Genomic DNA, 19,044 nt, shown 5'->3' with positions numbered 1-19,044 from the left:
TTTCCTCCCTTTGTCTTATACCGGGCAGACGCATTTATTTTAAGAAGACATTATCTTTTCCCTTTGCCTTAAACCGGGCAGATGCGTTAATTATACCGAGCAAACTTATACAATTTTATGAAAGCAATATCTCCTTACTTCGGCTTATACCGATCAGATGCGTCCATTCAAAGAAAGCATTGGCGCGTTCTCTTCATTTTGTTTGTTTGTTTATTGTCGTCAATCATGTTTGTAGACCGTTTGATACAGATTTAATATTATAATATAGTTCTCCGTTACTAAATCACTAAAGTTCTATTTCGCAAAGGTCTTTGTGGGATATAAAAATTTTCAAAGGCTCTACATTTTGTCTGAAACTTGGGCTGTTTTCAACTTCTAGCATTTCCATAGTCATCCAAAGCTTTCCCGTGCCTGTCAGTTGCATGAATGTTTTCTGTGGCAAGTACAATGGATACACTTTGCCCAAAGAGCCGAAAAGGATGGACCTGGAAGCACCCTAGGCCGAACCGAGAATAAAACTCATAAGTTCTGGATCAGCAATCCTACAAATTTGCAAATTTGCTCATATGATTAACTGGATACCCATCGCTTTGTGCCGCATTCAAAAAGAAGAGAGAAGCATTCGAGGAATTGTTAAATTCAGGGAATTGTTATTCGGGAGAATTGCATTCTGGGAATTCGTTTTCGGGGAATTGTCGTACAATCTTTTAAAACAATATTAGACATATGAATCGTTGAATAAACACTATCATGGATAAACTAACTCATTCATAACTTGCGTTTTTGATCGTTGCGGCCTAATCGTCTTCGTCTAACGTAAGGCTAACTAGTAGAAATAAAATGGAAAGAAATGGCGGCAACGCGTTTGCTGCCATCGCCCTTCCAGTGGGATGTTCTGGCCCTTGAAAAAACCTCCATCAATGCTGACCACGTTGAATACCTTTTCCATACCGACCTGGCGTTATATAAGCTGCCGTAGTTCATAGTTCGGTCAGCGGCTTCGGGCTTCGGTGGATGACATCGATTTAAAGAAACCCCTTCCGGTCATCGCAAGGAACGTTGTGACGTCATCAGGGCTATGTGTGGTGTCCTCTGGAGGTTTAGGTGAAATTGTGTGTTTCGCTATTCTTATCCGCGGAGATAACATACGCCAAAACTATGCGATCAGAGACGCCTTCAGATGTAATTTCTTGTCGGGCATTATACTCCTCTCTTGTAAATGTTGGGACAAACTCAACTCGCAACAATGAATCGCCTGCTTTGCGCCTGCTTACAGCGGCACACTAGGAGTTAACTTTCTGAAATTAGTATGGCGAAAGGCATCTAAGGTTCGATTTCTCAAAATTAAGCACCTTCCTCGAAAAAACATTTGGTAGGCGTAGTAGCGGACACCTTCCTACATAACCGTTACCAAATAGTTTTTCATGAAAAGTTTCTAATTTTGAGAACACCCGCGTTAGATGTCTTTCGCCATACAAATTTCTGGCGGTTAACTCATGCTGGTTATTTGCGCATATAAGATAGCGCCTGGATGTGGAAGCGGCGGGTAGAAAATCAGCCACTGCCAATAATTCATTACCACATTAACTTGTTGCAGATATAATGGAACACAACATTAGAGTGAAATCAGTAGTGATTCAGTTTCATTCAAAATTTTCGACCACTATTCTAGTTTGAATCTGGTGCAAAATAGAACTAACTCGCTGGTTTCCCCAGCAGTGTTTTATTCACGTTTTTCAAATATTCAATTAATTGAAATCATTATGTTGCTGCCAAGAGAGGCGCCGTAATTGCAAAGGGGATTGATCTGTAGATAAAATGACGCATTCATACACCAAAACAATTGAAAAATATTTGAATCTCGTGATTCATTCATTCATTTGAAATCTGCAGAAAATAGAACGGAGCGTAATACCAGTTTTATTTTTTTGACAGTTGACTGGTATAAAAGATGAATCTAGAACAGCTGCTAGGAAAATAAAGTTTCAGGTTCATATTCAAACTGACAGCCCCGAATGATTTGAATCACTGCTGATTTTACTCTTACACCACAGACAAAAGATATTTTAGTTACAAGATGAACATTGTCGCTGTCGTCGCTGTCCAGAACATCTTCTGTTGGCAAGGATTGAGATGAGTGACGTTTAGCACTCGCACACTAATGTGCACTTCGGCATGTATAAATACATGTTTGTTTTCCTTCTGCTCATAACCTCAAAATTGATTAGGTCGTCACAATGATTGCAAAGGAGTACAAAAATATATGGAAATATACTCATTTCAACCCTAGCATTGCTGAGTGGCACCATCTAGGAGTGTTTGTTTTCCTTTTATGCCACTCACACATTTGGACGTGAGAATCTCAATAGGTGAACTAAATGTCAGTGAAGAAACAATACATACGATTTGACAGTTAGGTACCACACATGTTTCGGACAGCAGAACAAAGGGAACCGAAGCGACAATCTTTATCTGGTAACTAAAATATCTTTTCCACAAACAGTCTGTGATTACACGACGGGCCACGCCGGGAAATAAGAAGAAAAAAAATATTTTTACCTTAAAGATGATATTTTAGGAACAAAGTATCTTCAGCAAAGTAAAAGCTTGTTGTTTAAGCTGTATTTGGTGGCCCAACTACATTTAGAGATAAAATTTTTAGGCTTTATTTTTAATTTTAGCATTGTATAATGTTCTATAAAGTAGTTTCTTATTTAATTTTGAGACACTTTGCTAAAGAAACCATTATTGTACGTCGTTTGTATCATTTATTATGATGATTTCGAATAACAATGTTAGGATGACCCTGAAAAATAAATATTTTGCTTTTAACTGATTGAAAAATTAAAAATGCATGTTTTGGTTAGACAACCAGAGTTATCACTGTTATCACTTATAAAAAAACGCCATTTTCAAATGCCAGTATTTGTGAATGGCGGAAAAAGAGGGATGTCGATATAGTGTCAAAACAATCAAATAAAAATAGTAGTTTGTGCAAAAAGATGCACAAAAAAATTTTCAGCAGGAGTTGTATGTTTTGATAAGAAAATTATTTTGAGCTTTTTAGTGGAATGTTTTCACCTATCATAAGACGAGTTTATACAATCCCATTGAATTCCACCACTTAATTGTATCTTGACAGATACGTATTTCGACCTCAAAAGTAAGGCCGTCTTCAGTGTCTCGTTAAGTCGAGTCAAGTACGAGACACTGAAGACGGCCTTACTTTTGAGGTCGAAATACGTATCTGTCAAGATACAATTAAGTGGTGGAATTCAATGGGATTGTATAAACTCGTCTTATGATAGGTGACGAGTTGTATGTTTAACCAACGAGGCCTGCCGAGTTGGATAAATACTACGAGTGCTGAAAAAAGAGTTTTGCAACGAGTTGTACAAGCTATTTTTTGCAATGACGAAAAATGGACTTTAATATGATAAATCGGTACCAAAATTGTACAGTCTAATTTACTTGACATGATCATTCTTGCCAATAAATTATGTTGCTGCAGAGAACAATCAGATTCAATGTTACTGTTAAGGCCATCAGCAAGCCACCGGGGTGTTTCCATCCCACCGCACCGGAGGATGACATGCCTCATGCTGAGGCCCCAACAATTCATTATAAACACTGGTCATATGAATGAATACTTACCCCTTTTTCGCATAAATTTCTCCACCTTTAGAGCATTTCATAACATACCTGAAACGATATAAATCATGATTTAATTACATACAAAACACTGATATGATATGAACAACTTACCATTCGATCATTCGAAAAGTAAACAACATGAAGTGATTTGTTTATCCATGTATTGTTTTTGACAGTCGTATTCAGTCATTGTTACACTTTACACAATAATGCCCAAACAACTTGCATACAACAATTGTACACAAATCGAGAAAGTTCTATGTAATGAATAGGGTAGAGCTGCATTACCGTGCTGCATTGCACATCGATAAACTGTAAAGCGATAGAGATGTACTTGCCTTTGGAAATATTGGTGTAACGTCCATCAAACTATTTGAATCATTATGCGATGCAGAGAATACACTATTTGAACATTTCTTCTTCTTCTTATTGGCATTATATCCCCACACTGAGACAGAGCCGCCTCGCAGCTTAGTGTTCATTAAGCACTTCCACAGTTATTAACTGCGAGGTTTCTAAGCCGGGTTACCATTTTTGCATTCGTATATCATGAGGCTAACATGATGATACTTTTATGCCCAGGGAAGTCGAGACAATTTCCAATCCCAAAAATTGCCTAGGCCGGCACCGGGAATCGAACCCAGCCACCCTCAGCATGGTCTTGCTTTGAAGCCACGCGTCTTACCGCCCAAGCTAATTTAGCAAAATGTAGTCATGTAACTACTGTTCTAATGTAAGTTTTTCATTACAGCACCCAAATGAGTGTTATAATGAATATTATGCAACCCATTTGAGTTGCATAATGTTCATTAAAACACCCATTTCGTTGGTATGGAAAAGTAGGCCGTTTTATCACACAAAGACGAACTGTGAACCAGATATTATGATCAGGAATAGCAAAAAGTGTATTTTCATATTTATGACTGGCAGGTTATAACAAAAAAATCATTAATTTTATATTTAAAATATAGTTTTAATTTGGTTTTGAATAAGAGACGATGTGTTTTTTTTTTTAATAGGTCTATTCTGGTCGTGAATTTAATATTCTGGTCGTGAATTTAATATTCTGGTCGTGAAAAACGCATTTGAGTCAAATGATTTGACCCAGACAAGTTGATACTCTCGAACGTAATAAATTATTTGTGGAACGAGTATTATGTTTGTGATTAATAGTAGTAAAAGTGATATTGTGGTGCAAATTTTGATGTTTTAGCATGTCAAACACAAATAAACCAGTATGTAACATGCCTAGTTCGCGAAAAGGAAGGATACTAAATATACTATGGTAACCGTTTGTATAGAGTTCACTGGTAGGATATAGTTGCGGCAGATGAAATATAATTTTTAGGCATCAATTCTGTAGGACTTGTAGTTTTCTTAAATTGGACTTGCTAGCATGACCCCATACGATTATGAAAAATTGTAAAAGAAAATTTATACAGCTATAATGATAACTGTAAAGTGAACGTTCTGGCACAAATTTTCTAATGATCTCCACGATCACTTCACATATAATCACAACTTTGTTTCCTCAATTCAATATTGATAATACAATTATACTTTATGTTACAGGCAAACGTGGGAAAAAGTTAACATAGTTGAAAATCCTAATGGCACAATCAGCTACAACCAGAAAAGGGTATACATCTTCGATGAGGAGCAGTCAGAAGGTACAGAAGATGATGTAGTGATAGTACCCAATATTCCAATGCTCAGTGCCACATCGCAAAGCAAACATGCTGCAAGGTAATATAACGTGCTAACTCGTCTTATGACAAGTGAAGACATATCACTAAAAAGCTCTCAAGAATATATCTCAGTATTTAGCTTTTTTTTATTAAAATTTACCTTTCAAATGCGAAAAATAATCACACACTATTCCGCGCTATTCCCATAAAATCTAATTTCAGGTTCTTACGGCTTGCAATGGCAAGCATTATGGATATTTTAAAAATAAAACCATTTGTTGAAGTTTCGGTGGGGCAACTTTTGTGGGGCTACGAAGACCCTCTTCTAAAACTCGCCAAAGACGTTGTGCCGAAAGAACAAAAATTACCATACGAAGAATTTGGTCTTATGTACGGTAAAAATAGTACATCAAAGGTAATATTTGAATTAACTAGTGAAATGTTAAATTACAGTTATTGTCCCAATTATTTACAGGACAGGGTAACTATTTGGTCTGGCGTTGACGATATTACTAAGTATGGTATAATTGATAAATACAACGGTAGATCTCATCAGACTCACTGGAGCACTGAACAATGCAACCGTCTGAACGGCACGGATGGGTCAATCTTTCCGCCACACATTACGAAAAACTCGACATTACACGTTTATGAGAAAGATCTTTGCCGACTATTACCACTATCTTTTGAGAAAGAGGTGACCGTTAGAAACGGCGTCCAAGGATATCGCTTCAGCCCTGCACCCGATGTATTTGCATCAGTGGACATCAATAAGGACAACATGTGCTATTGTCCTGCTGGGCCACCATGCGCGCCTAATGGGATGTTCAATGTTTCACTATGTCAATACGGTATTTAGCAAGTACATATTTAAACATTATTTCATTTAATAATATACATGTTTTATTTGCAGATTCCCCTATTTTACTGAGTTTTCCTCATTTCTATTTGGCCGACCAATCTTTGCGAACAGCAGTGGAAGGAATCTCGCCTCCCGAGAAGGAGAAGCATCAATTGTTTATCGATGTCCAACCGGTAATTGAAAATGCTTTTTACTCTGTTTTGTTCAACTTGTTTCTCCAGGGGTCTCCAGATAGCCCTGTGAGAAAAGGCTTAGGATTGCCAATCCGGAAACATCCTTAGCTCACTGGGCACACAAAATATGTACATACTCATGCTTTGGCGGGCATAGAAAAGTTTTCAATTAATAACTGTGGAAATGTTAATAGAACACTAAGTTGAAAAGCAGGCAATAGAAGAAGAAATTCAACTTGTTTTATCGAGCTTGTGCCCAGCATTTTTTAAACAATACGTTTTTTTGCACCTGTATACAAGTTTGATAAATTTGTTATCATGGCTTGTTATGATTCGGAACAGTTTTTGCCTCTCTTTTATCGTTGTTCGTTATCTATTGAGAGCAAATTCTTAGCAAACCCTGGCATTGAACTAATTGGAATTGTAAATCATAAGCAAGGGCTCTAGAGGCTTGCATGGACATGCAGGGTGACTTTAGGTTTGGTACAAAATGCAGTTGATCTAGTGGACTAATTGATTTGAAATCCAGAACAATTTGGAGACCTAAGAATGTATAGGGGAAGTGCACCGGTTTTGGCCAACTTAGTGCCTAATTTGGCCAACCCTGAAAAATACATATTTTTCCAAAATAATCAATCAGTTTAAAGCAGCGTTGAATCATGAGGGATATATATCTTGTTGGAACTAATAAAACCTTCGCGATTTGCTTTATTTTTGGAGTTATTCGCAAAATTGGCCAAATTAGGAACATGGCCAAAACCGGTACAGTTCCCCTAAATTGAACTAATTTGAATTGCAAATCATACAGTTGCTTTCGGTTTGGTGCCAGGTGTAGTTGACCTGTTCCTGGTAGGGAAGTTAATCCGAACGTCAGAGTAATTTGGAGAACATCGAACATCTGCTTAGAAGACGACCGAGAACCAGTATTTTGAACTTGTAGTTCTCATGATTTCCTGATCACTGTATTCAAAATGTTTACCAAAAACTCGTACCTTCCAACATGTAGAATGATTCAAAGCGCACCCATGGGGCAAAATGGCCCAGCTCATAAAATCACTCATATAAATGTTTGTACATACAAGAGATATGATAACTTAGTATTTCAATTTCTATGAGTATAAAACGTGTAGAAGACATCAACGTCCAAGAAAATTCACAAGCGAAGAACTCCCTCCTATTTTGTAATTATCACATCGTAATTTGTAAAATCAAAATGTGATTATATCTAATTCGGTGATTTTACGTGAATTTTGAGTTTTAAGGACTTTCTCGTTTTTTTTGAGTGAGTAATTTCTACGCACTTTTGGTATGTAAAAATGAAAGTCAAAAAAGTATTTTGGCCATAATTTCTAAGCATGGCCATGGGACAAGATTCTGCGTCGAATGGAACTTGTTGCGAGCAAATCGGTTGAAAGTAAATGTCTGAAAAAGGGTGAGATTTTTTTTTGTAAAAAAATATTTATTGGCCATAACTCCAAATCCCATAGTCCGATTCCGCAAATTTTCAATACAAAACAATGGGACAAGATTCCGCGTCGAATGCAATCTGTTGCGAGCAAATCGGTTAAGGATAAGTGCCTGAAAAATGAGTGAGATTATTTTGCGCACACACATACACACACAGACATCACCTCAATTCGTCGAGCTGAGTCGATCGGTATATAACACTATGGGTCTCCGGGCCTCCTATAAAAAGTTCGTTTTTGGAGCGAACATATAGCCTTTACGTATACTTTGTGTATACGAGAAAGGCAAAACACTCTGACACCCGTGATATTGAAAACCATATGGACGACAGCATCTTAAAGTACGAAGCATTCACCCCCACCACCACTCAATATTTTTTTAAGCAAATAAAATTTTTAACGTGTTAAATTTATTAACTTGTTCACTATATGTAGGTATAGATCAATCACTTCTAACTTTTGCATAATCTTGACCAGTGATGAACTGGATATAGCCACAAAAATTCACTTAAGGGAAGATCCATAAAGTACGTCACGCAAAATTTGGCTATTTTCAACCCCCCTCCCCCCTTCGTCACACTTTTTGTATTAAACCTCTAAAATTTTTGTATGAGTCGTCACGCTGTTCGGAACCCCCCCTCCCCCCTAGGAGCGTGACGTACTTTGTGGATGGCCCCTAAGTAAAGGAATGCATACAAGTAGTAAATTCTAAGACTTTACATTAAAATAATTGTAATTTAAAATTATTATATTTTTTTCTATTTCAGGAAATGGGTACAGCGCTACGAGCAAGAGCCAGAATACAGATTAACCTTGCTGTTAGTCAAGTGGTGGACATCAAGCAGGTAGCCAATTTTCCAGACATCGTTTTTCCTATTTTGTGGTTTGAAGAAGGCATCGACTCCCTGCCGGACCACATACTTGATTTGATGAAAGTGGCTACCACCGTACCAGCAAAAGCCAAATTTGTGCTCACGATTGCTTTGTTTGCTATTGGAGGCTTCCTTTTAGTGATAGCGGTGTTTTGCCTTGTACGGAAGTCACATCGTCAGAGCACGCTCCATCTAGAAGGTTCCAACTACCTTGCGACAGCTTCAATAGATCAAGCCAAAAAGAAAGCAAAACTTGAAAACGGAAGTCACACAAACTGAGATCATTCTATTAACCTTATTTGTGATTTTGATATAATTCAAAGGTGTCCATATAGAACGGAACGCACAAATATTTATTTCTAGGAACACACCGCTGTTCGGCAGGAAAGTGTCGCTTCATATGTTTGCTCAATTTAGAAAATTAAAACGATTTTTATACTGGTTTCAGTGCCTTTAATAGGATAAAGTAACTGTAGCCTACTGCAAATCAGGGATCATTCACAAATCGCATACAGGGGTTACGTTTATCGATCTTTTATTATTGTAATTTTTTTTCTAACATGAATCTGAAAAAAAAATGTACCTCTATACAATTTGTGTATGACTCCTCAGCACAGTACCTTCGCAATAAGTATGTAAAAAATGGAGGAATTAGAATGCATGAACGAGATGTTCTTAACGTTTGGCGCAAAATTGGATAATGCTCATGTGAATCCTTAAAGTAAAACAGTTCAGACAATGGGGATAATACAGTATAAAGAAAGAATGTCGCTGGTGTTCTATTTGTTCTCATTCGCAAACATGTTTGTTACATTTTTATCGAAATTTTTTATTATTATTTTACATTGTCATTTACTGACGCTATATGCATATCCATTTACACAGGAGTCCCAGCAATGAGAATAGATAGTTTCAATTTTCATTGGAGTCCCAGCAAACATAGTACAAGCACAGACAAACAGACGTGAAGCGGTTTAAATTACCATCGACCTTGAGCTCAACGGTCGTCTTAAATTCAAATATTTTCGCGTTTCACATCCGCATCGTATACCTTTATGATTTGGCCCGGTAAGGCATATAGGACGGCAGTTTTTAAATACTTATTAAAACATTAAAACACATTTTGTCCGAGAACAGATTGATTTTTTGGGATAGAAATTTGATTTACTTTGATTAGAAAAAACGAAAGATGAATTATTTTGATGGTGTTGGTGAAGTAACTGAGCGTTAGATTTTAAAGTGAATTGATCTAACTGTTACGTCTGTTTGTCTGTGATATAAGGGTGTGTTTAGCGGCAGCCTATCGAAACAAATAACAAAAGTGCTGCAGGTAACGACAACGACAATCCTTCTCTATTGTTTATGGCTGCTTTTGATCAATTTAGTTGAGCGAATCAATTTAATTGAGCGACTAAAATCACAATTGAGCATATGTTTTGATGCTCCCTTTACTAATTGATTAGAATATTTATGCCAAATTTAAAGTCACGTACGATAACAAGTGTGTAGAGTGGATGGTCATATGCTTACATGGCCCATTTGACTGAATGCAAGATATACGTAATGGCCCCACGCTACATAGCTGTTCGCTGTCATTATTTGGAATGACAAATTCATCGATGTTCAACTGGTTTTAAACACGAAAAGCAATAAATATATGACACATAATTTTATGGTGAAGAATCTCAGAATTTTAAATTGTAAAATGTGCTGAGTACCTTTCTGAATCATATACATAATTGGGTGACATGTATTTGTATTCAGAACTTCTTATGAATATATAAAACAAAATGCAACCATTTGTACTTCGAAGTTTGTACCTGTAAAATTATGTTTACATTAACCTTGACCACAGAAAACAGATATTTAGGCTAGAACAAATTTAAATGGAAATCTTGTGTAAACTTTTGTATTGATATACGTTGACTACCATCTACCATACTACCATCTACTCAACTGATTGCGTAAGTACATACGGACGCAACTGATTAGCAGCCGTCGAACACAACTAATACGTTTGACAGTCTTATTTGAACTACGTTTTACATAGAAAAAATCGTCGTGCCATCTCCAAACGATTGTCAATTTCTTTCCAAATGTTCGATGCATTTGAATCAACCTTCGCGGATGTTTACACACGTATCGGATACCAGCCTAAATATCTGTTATCTGTAACTTGCATAGATTAAGAAGCGAGATGGAACGTATCGCTCAGACACACATCCGAAACGGTTGAAATAATTTACCATAATGTTAAAATTTCAGGTGGTTTTAGGTCTGGTTTTTTGTACTTATAATTCAGGTTTGCGTATAATTCAGTAAATACATTAAAAACTAACATGAACTTCTCTTTTGAGAGTCAGGGTGGAATCGATTATCAAGATCATTTTTCTGTTATTTTTTACTATAAAGTATGTTTGAAGTTTAAGGGTGCGGTCAGAGTAGACGCGAAGTGCGAAGCCTCCATAAGATTTTACAGCTCCTTATTATTGATTGTTATTCCTTTGCGTGCAGTTTTCGCGCGACATCGCGTTGACGCGTCTACTCTGGCAGGCCCTGATTCGACAATAAATAGGACTTCTAATTTCAGTTCTTCGGGCTGTCGTAATCTGATCTGTACAATTTCACGCATTGTAAATCGATAATCATATTAATACCGAATTCGAAAACAACGAAAATCTGAACGAAAATATGGCAAAGCAAATTATATAATGTTCCTCAAAGTAATAAACAAAAAAGATCACGCTATCGGTGCTGTTTAAGCCAATGAGTTGTGCGAACAAGGCTTAAACACTAACGGTAACCAATAACTAAACTAATTAAAATTGGCGCTTTTCCGTTTATTTTAGAAATAAAACCTAAAAATAATACACGATTTCAAAGATATCTACATAAATTAAACTTCGACTTTTGGTTTTTCATTAAAAAAAATTAAGCTGGAAATAAACTAAAAGTATAGTTTCCAATTTAAACATATTAAATTGGAGAAAAAAAACCGTGGGTGGTTCTATACTATAGTGATCGTTTTTGTATATAATTGATTAGCCCATTTTATGCTTACATATTTCGATTCAGTAAAAACAAAGAATCTTCCATCTTTGGAGCCATGCTCAAAATACGTCACGCTTCCTGGGGGGAGGGGGTTCCGAGCAGCGAGACAATTCATACAAACATTATAGAGGTTTAATACTAAAAGTGTTACAAAGGGAGGAGGGGATGGTTGAAAAATTTTTTTCACTTATAATGCGTTTTCTGACTAGGACTCTTCACCAAAAAATGTAACGTACCTTGATTTGACTAATTCTACGTAAAACCAAATTTTTTAAAATCTTTTTATATTTTTGTTGTTGTCTGTTTTCCCGCTTGCCGGGCAGTGGCAACTATATTGCCACCAATGTTGTCCCGCTTCGCGGGCAGTGGCAACTATATTGCCACCAAAGTTTTACCGCTTCGCGGGCAGTGGCAACTATATTGCCACCAATTTTTCAATGTTTCTGAACTGTTTAATGTATAACAAACATACATTTGAGTTTAATACCATGTCAATATTGTGTCCTATTGTTGTTTTTGTTAATTTATTGTTTAAATTCGTCTGCCTTATAAAGGGTTAAGACTTAGCTTGGGTTCTATATATTTTTTTTTCGCCGAAGGCCAAATTAGGAACTTGAGTTCCCAAAATCGACACACTCCCCCTTGGTGTGAAAACGCTTTGTATCACACAAAATTCTGTTTTACACGACATTTTTCGGTCGCTTTTTGGCTTGTGTGACTTCAATTTCCCGAGAAAAATAAAATATTTCAATAATAGGGGAGGAGGTTCGGTTGTGTGCACCCTTTTTTGTTTGGTCCATAACTTTGGCCCTGGTTGATCTTATGCCGACATTTGCATAGCAATGGAAAGCTAAACGTATAACCTTTCTACTAGCAAAGAAATTAATATGATTTCATCGATTAGGAAAAAAATTTGTCTTTTTTGGACATTTTCATTTGTTGTGGGCTGGGTTGTGGGTACCCTTAAAAACTTAGCTAAAAATAAAGAAACATGAATAAAAACCACCCAAAAGGCAAGGAATAGTTTATTCAGGAGACACTAAAAAAACCAAAATCAATTCACCTAGCAGTGATGATGCCTCCCTCGGTGCATTAAGGAGGATGTTGAAAAAAAATCACATAAGAAAGGTCTAAAATAGCACTTTAGGTAAATGGGCTTCATTTTTTCACTGATTTACGTTTTATTGGTATGCATCACAGTCAAAAAAATCGTGATTAATCACCCTAGCGGAAATATTGCCTTTCTTGTTCATTACAAAAAAAAATCATATTTTGGTCATACATTTTGATCCCATAGTCCGATCTGATCAATTTCCAATAGGAAACAATGGGAAAGCATTCCCCGTCGAATGCAACTTGTTGCAAGCAAATCGGTCAACGCTTTGTTCCAAAAAGTGTGTGTTTAATAACTAGACATGCCAAAAGAACAAAAATAATAAATAAATTCATTATTTCGAACAATTATGTCAAAATAATTATAAAAAATATTTATGCATTTTTGCACGTTATAAAAAAAAGTTAAGGGACAACTTAAACGATATTGAATGATTTATCCAGGGCTGACAATCGTCATCGTCATAGCACGAAATGCCACAGTAGCGACGAGTTGCATTGTCTTCATTGCTACTCCACACATCGTCAATGACGCGCACGACGTTAGCTTTCGTTGTATAACCAAATCGTCCTGACGACATCGAAGAACAAAGACTTCATACCGTTATTCTTCAAGCGGCAGCTGCCATGCGAAGATTTTTACTAATTATTTGTAATAATGAATTTGAAGCAACGTATGAAAGCGTTATGAATGTTATCGATACATTTATGTTACCAAATTTCCTACTATTTGTTTATTTGAGACGCTATCATGTTTTTAACCAGTCCGTCTATAATGACGTGCAATCAATTGTGTGAAGAAGTGACGACGAAAATCGTCATAACTTTTGGCTGCGCGACTATCGTCGTGGTACGCATGCGGCGCGAAGAAAACGAATAGGTGTTGCGTCGTGCAATGTTATGACGAAGACTAAATTTTTTTCGCTTTCTTCATACGACGAGAATGACTATTGTCAGCCCTGGATTTATCAATAAAATGAGGGTGCCCATAACCGAACTAATAAGGCTGCCCACAACCGAATTTCGCAGCCTTTTTGGAATATGAAGAAAAAAAATTTCACGGTATTAAAATATCTGAGTTTGTTATTTTGCATATTGTTCAGGGGAAAGTGGGGAAAGACGGCCATTCTAAACGGTAATCCTTGTAGAATAATGAAACTGCTTCGAATTCTACTGATTTGTCCACGAAACACATTTATGATGACATGCCTTTGTATCAATAAACATTGATTAATGACGTTCGAGTATCTTATAAACTGGTTTTAAAAAATGTGTTTTTATGATGCCTATGTTTATCATATGAGGCGAATTGGCCACCCCCTCGGGGCAAGACGAGCGAGGACCAAAAACTAGATTTAAAGTGTGCTGAATTTATTTAGAACGGGTGACACATTCCTTGCACTTCTAGGGATTATGTTCAAATGATGTTTTGTCGTATTCCGTATTGGTTTATGACTTCTGGCTCTACGACAATATTTGAAATTTGCATAAAGCTAATTTTTACGATTAAAACCAAATCCGTTGTTTGAATCATCTCTGATTTAGGCAGAAACTATTTTGATGATTTTTGAAATGCATTTAAGGGTGAGTTCAAGGCGACTATTAATCCTGGAGATGTCCTTGTTCCTAATACAGTTGGCAATACCACCCCAAGTCGATATATCCAAAGATGTATATCCTATCGATCATAATTACTGTGAATCTTCTCAAATTATTAATGTAGATAGGCTATAGTTATATTATAGGCCTTGGTAAATATCAATTTGTGCTAAAAATTTGTAATTTTGGCTTTAAACTTTAAATTATCCAAATATAAAATTTAAATAAAATTCTAATTTCAACTGAACCATCTGAAAACCAATATTCCAAGAACAAGTAAAGTTGTCAAAGTGCATTTTTCAGATGTATAGCCTTTTTACATTATTGTTAACAATCCCTTGTAATAATAATGTGAATATAATGCTCACTTAAGTCATAATCAACGTTTTCTTTCTTGCCACATATGACGATCTTACCCCACTTTCCCCTATTGGTATTTTTTTTGTATTTCACCTCTAATGCACATTAAGTCGGGACTTCCGAACCAGGAGGGTGAAACGCCTGTCATCCGCGGTACAATGGCACTCTACCCAACATCGTTTTTGGTACTTCTGTTTTTGGTACCCAGTTTCTGGGTAGTATACCCGAATTCAGCGCTCGTTTTGGGTGATTGGTTCGTACGCAGTTAGTGCTAATTATCGGCAAATAACTTCTCCTGGCGAAAACTTGCAATTAGTTGAGGTACATCAAGCGTTTTGTGTTTGTATGGCTTCTTTATGTCGAAAAATAGCTCGTCGATACTTCCGAAGTTTTGTTATCATGAATTAAACCAAATTAAAACAAAAACATTGTACGCCATATTGAATGAATGGAGGGTAGGCGAATTAGCCTACTCTTCAGTCCCCTGTTCCGAACCGAACTTTCCTCCGAAGTTTTATCTGTCAAACTAGTTAATGCGTTGTTTAGCGCATCTTTAAGCGAATCCAGCGCACTACTTCCGAAGTTGGGAAAGTTGCCTGTATCTGGAGAAAATTCCAACTTCAGTATAAAAAGAGGTATAAATTTGTTCCGGATAGACAATATTATCAAGGTCGTCGCTCCTGCTTGGGTTGCCACGAAAATATTTTAAACATGTTTCAAAAAATTATAAATTATTTGAAGGAATGTCAAATAATAAATCAAATGCGATCAACATATAAATATTGAGTGCAAAAAAGAGGAAATGTGAATCGTGCAAATAGAAAGTTCAGTGCATTTGGTTTCTTTAGTAAATGAGATATGTATTCCAATGAACAATTTTCAGACTCGTAAAATATAGCTCAAGTATTCTTTGAAAGTCGGAACAAAACACTTATGTGGTTTTCAAAGTAATGAAATGGCAAACGAGTTCGATTAAGAAGAAACATAAAACTTTAAAAAAACATTTAAACAAATCTCCACCTTTTCAATAATGTAGTATGTTACCGAATCGCAAAATAACTAGTATAAATTAATCTATCCAAAACAGGAGTTTTTTTTAATTTGTAACTTATTCGAGATGATCATTCACGATTTCCGTAAACATTATTGCAAATCTATAAGCAATAGAAGAGCGTGTCCGTTTCTAACGTTACATTATTTCCTGAAAAAACTGTATTATATCGTTTCACGATCTCGAGTTGACAAAAAAAAAGTCTTTGGGTTTGGAACTACTTAGGGGTTCATACACAAATTACAGAACGCTGAAATTAATAATTTGCAACCCCCAACAACTCCCTCGTAACGTTTTTTTTTGTATGGAAGGTTTCTACGTTTTGTATAGCCGTAACGTTCTGACAAAAACCCTCCACTCCACCCTTCTAAAGCGTTATGTAAATAGTGAATGGGCACATATAAAACATCATTGTTTTTTAGCCTAAATATAAGCCTGTTTGACAAATACTATCACCAATACACTAAGAATACACCATGTACACAATCAGCAATTCGCGACTACGAAGGTAAATTCTTCACGCACAGCCTGACAGTTTCTTGTGGGATTTTACTGTGGAAGGACAAGAAGGGGTGATTGGCGGCCATGTTTCACGCACAGTCTGACAGATAGCAATGAGATTATGCCATAAGAGTGAGAAGAGGTATTCCCTTCGTATTCGCGAATATTTCCAGAAATCATGACATTGAATGTCTAATAGAAAAGAGCAGTGCATAACATCGATGCTACTGTCACCCCAAGAAATCAGATGTTTCGCTAGCTTACAAGCAATCCGCAATGAGATTTAGAACACCTAATTTTATTTATAAATTTCATCTATTCAGTAATTTTTTATCACTGAAGTGTTAACAATGATGATATAAACATGATAAATAGAACATATCAATAGATCATTAATGCTAGTGGGAATGTATTACAAATGTAAAGAAAAAGTTTAGAGATCTTTCTAAACTCTACAAACATATAATAATAAATTATTGATTTTCACATAATGGTGTGGTAAGGGGGGAAATGTATGATTGGCTTTAGTGTCATTTGAAGTTTTTTACTTCTCAAGGTGGTTAAATTCTTTTGAAAATTAAGATATTATATTATGGTGAAAAACTTCGGAACTGGAAGATATTAAAGATGCAATAAACGGAATAATTTTGTGATAAACTTTGACCATATATGCATACATACTAGATGACAGTCCATGAAATATCTTCTAGGTTATTATTATTTATCATCAGACTAAGGCCGGAGTGGCCTGTGCTGCACATAAAAGACTTCTCCATTCAGCTCGGTTCAAGGCTGCACTTCGCCAACCACGCAGTCTGCGGAGGGTCCGCAAGTCGTCCTCCACCTGATCGATCCACCTTGCCCGCTGTGCACCTCGCCTTCTTGTTCCCGTCGGATCGTTGTCGAGAACCATTTTCACCGGATTACTGTCCGACATTCTGGCTACATGCCCGGCCCACCGCAGTCTTCTGATTAACGGCGTTAACGATGGATGGTTCTCCCAACAGCTGATGCAACTCGTGGTTCATTCGCCTCCTCCACGTACCGTCCGCCATCTGCACCCCACCATAGATGGTACGCAACACTTTCCTTTCGAAAACTCCCAGTGCGCGTTGGTCCTCCACGAGCATCGTCCAGGTCTCGTGTCCGTAGAGAACTACCGGTCTTATAAGCGTTTTGTAGATAGTCAGTTTGGTACGGCGGCGAACTCTATTCGATCGGAGCGTCTTGCGGAGTCCAAAGTACGTACGATTTCCAGCCACTATGCGTCTCCGAATTTCTCTGCTGGTATCGTTATCGGCGGTCACCAGTGAGCCCAAGTACACGAATTCTTCAACCACCTCGATTTCGTCACCACCGATAGAAACTCGTGGTGGGTGGCTCACATTGACCTCTCTTGAGCCTCTTCCTATCATGTACTTCGTCTTCGACGTGTTGATGACTAGTCCAATCCGTTTAGCTTCGCTTTTCAGTCTGATGTAGGCTTCCTCCATCCTCTCAAAGTTACGTGCCATGATATCAATGTCGTCGGCGAAGCCAAATAACTGGACGGACTTCGTGAAAATCGTACCACTCGTGTCAATCCCTGCCCTTCGTATTACTCCCTCCAAAGCGATGTTGAATAGCAGACACGAAAGACCATCACCTTGCCGTAACCCTCTACGGGTTTCGAAGGGACTCGAGAATGCCCTGAAACTCGAACTATGCACATCACCCGATCCATCGTCGCCTTGATCAACCGTATCAGTTTATCCGGAAATCCGTTTTCGTGCATTAGCTGCCATAGCTGGTCCCGATCGATTGTATCATATGCGGCTTTGAAGTCGATAAATAGATGATGTGTGGGCACGTTGTATTCGCGGCATTTCTGCAATACCTGACGTATGGCGAACACCTGGTCTGTGGTAGAGCGTTCACCCATAAATCCCGCCTGGTACTGCCCCACGAACTCTCTTGCAATTGGTGTTAGTCGACGGCATAAAATTTGGGAGAGTACCTTGTAGGCGGCGTTCAGCAATGTGATTGCGCGGTAGTTGCTACAATCCAGCTTATCGCCCTTTTGTAGATGGGACACACGACACCTTCCATCCACTCCTGCGGCGGAACCTCATCCTCCCAAACCTTGGTAATCACCCAGTGCAGCGCTCTAGCCAGTGCTTCACCACCGTGTTTAAACAGCTCTCCTGGTAGTTGGTCAACTCCAGGGGCTCTGTTGTTTCTCACCCCGCCGATCCCCTCCGGGATTTCCTGGAGATTCGCAGCCGGAAGTCGCATGACCTGCGCGCGTGCCCCTAGGTTCATTACCATACCGCCACCGTTGTCTGCCATATCGCCATTCAGGTGCTCTTCGTAGTGCTGCCGCCACCTTTGGATCACCTCACGCTCGTTCGTAAGAAGGTTCCCGTTTATGTTCTTACACATATCGGGCTGTGGCACGTGGCCCTTACGTGAACGGTTCAACTTCTCACAAAACTTTCGTGCGTTATTAGCGCGGTACAGTTCCTCCGTCTCTTCACGGTCTCGATCTTCCTGCTGGCGCTTTTTCCTCCGGAAAATCGAGTTTTGTCTGTTCCGCGCCCGTTTGTATCGTGCCTCGTTCGCCCTCGTGCGGTGTTGCAGCAATCTCGCCCATGCTGCATTCTTCTCCTCAACTA

The 19,044-nt window shown here is 37.8% G+C and overlaps 1 protein-coding gene across 11 annotated transcripts in view; it reads left to right on the top strand.

Annotated features, from left to right (window-relative positions):
* The window catches only part of LOC134211747 (scavenger receptor class B member 1), a 142,603-nt gene extending 125,556 nt beyond the window's left edge, over positions 1 to 17,047 (top strand). For all 11 annotated transcript variants that reach the window (XM_062688928.1, XM_062688927.1, XM_062688917.1 and 8 more), the window contains exons 4-8: positions 5,227 to 5,400; positions 5,565 to 5,757; positions 5,818 to 6,193; positions 6,256 to 6,377; positions 8,611 to 17,047. In XM_062688928.1, the coding sequence (XP_062544912.1) occupies positions 5,227 to 5,400; positions 5,565 to 5,757; positions 5,818 to 6,193; positions 6,256 to 6,377; positions 8,611 to 8,994 (1,249 nt within the window). In that variant the 3' untranslated portion in view covers positions 8,995 to 17,047. The remainder of the gene's footprint in view (positions 1 to 5,226; positions 5,401 to 5,564; positions 5,758 to 5,817; positions 6,194 to 6,255; positions 6,378 to 8,610) is intronic.
* Positions 17,048 to 19,044: the final 1,997 nt, after the last annotated feature.

The sequence above is a fragment of the Armigeres subalbatus genome, chromosome 2, assembly GCF_024139115.2.
Source record: "Armigeres subalbatus isolate Guangzhou_Male chromosome 2, GZ_Asu_2, whole genome shotgun sequence".
NCBI lineage: Eukaryota > Metazoa > Arthropoda > Insecta > Diptera > Culicidae > Armigeres > Armigeres subalbatus.
The sequence above is the reverse complement of the archived record's forward strand: the minus strand, read 5'-3'. Positions and strand labels throughout refer to the sequence as shown.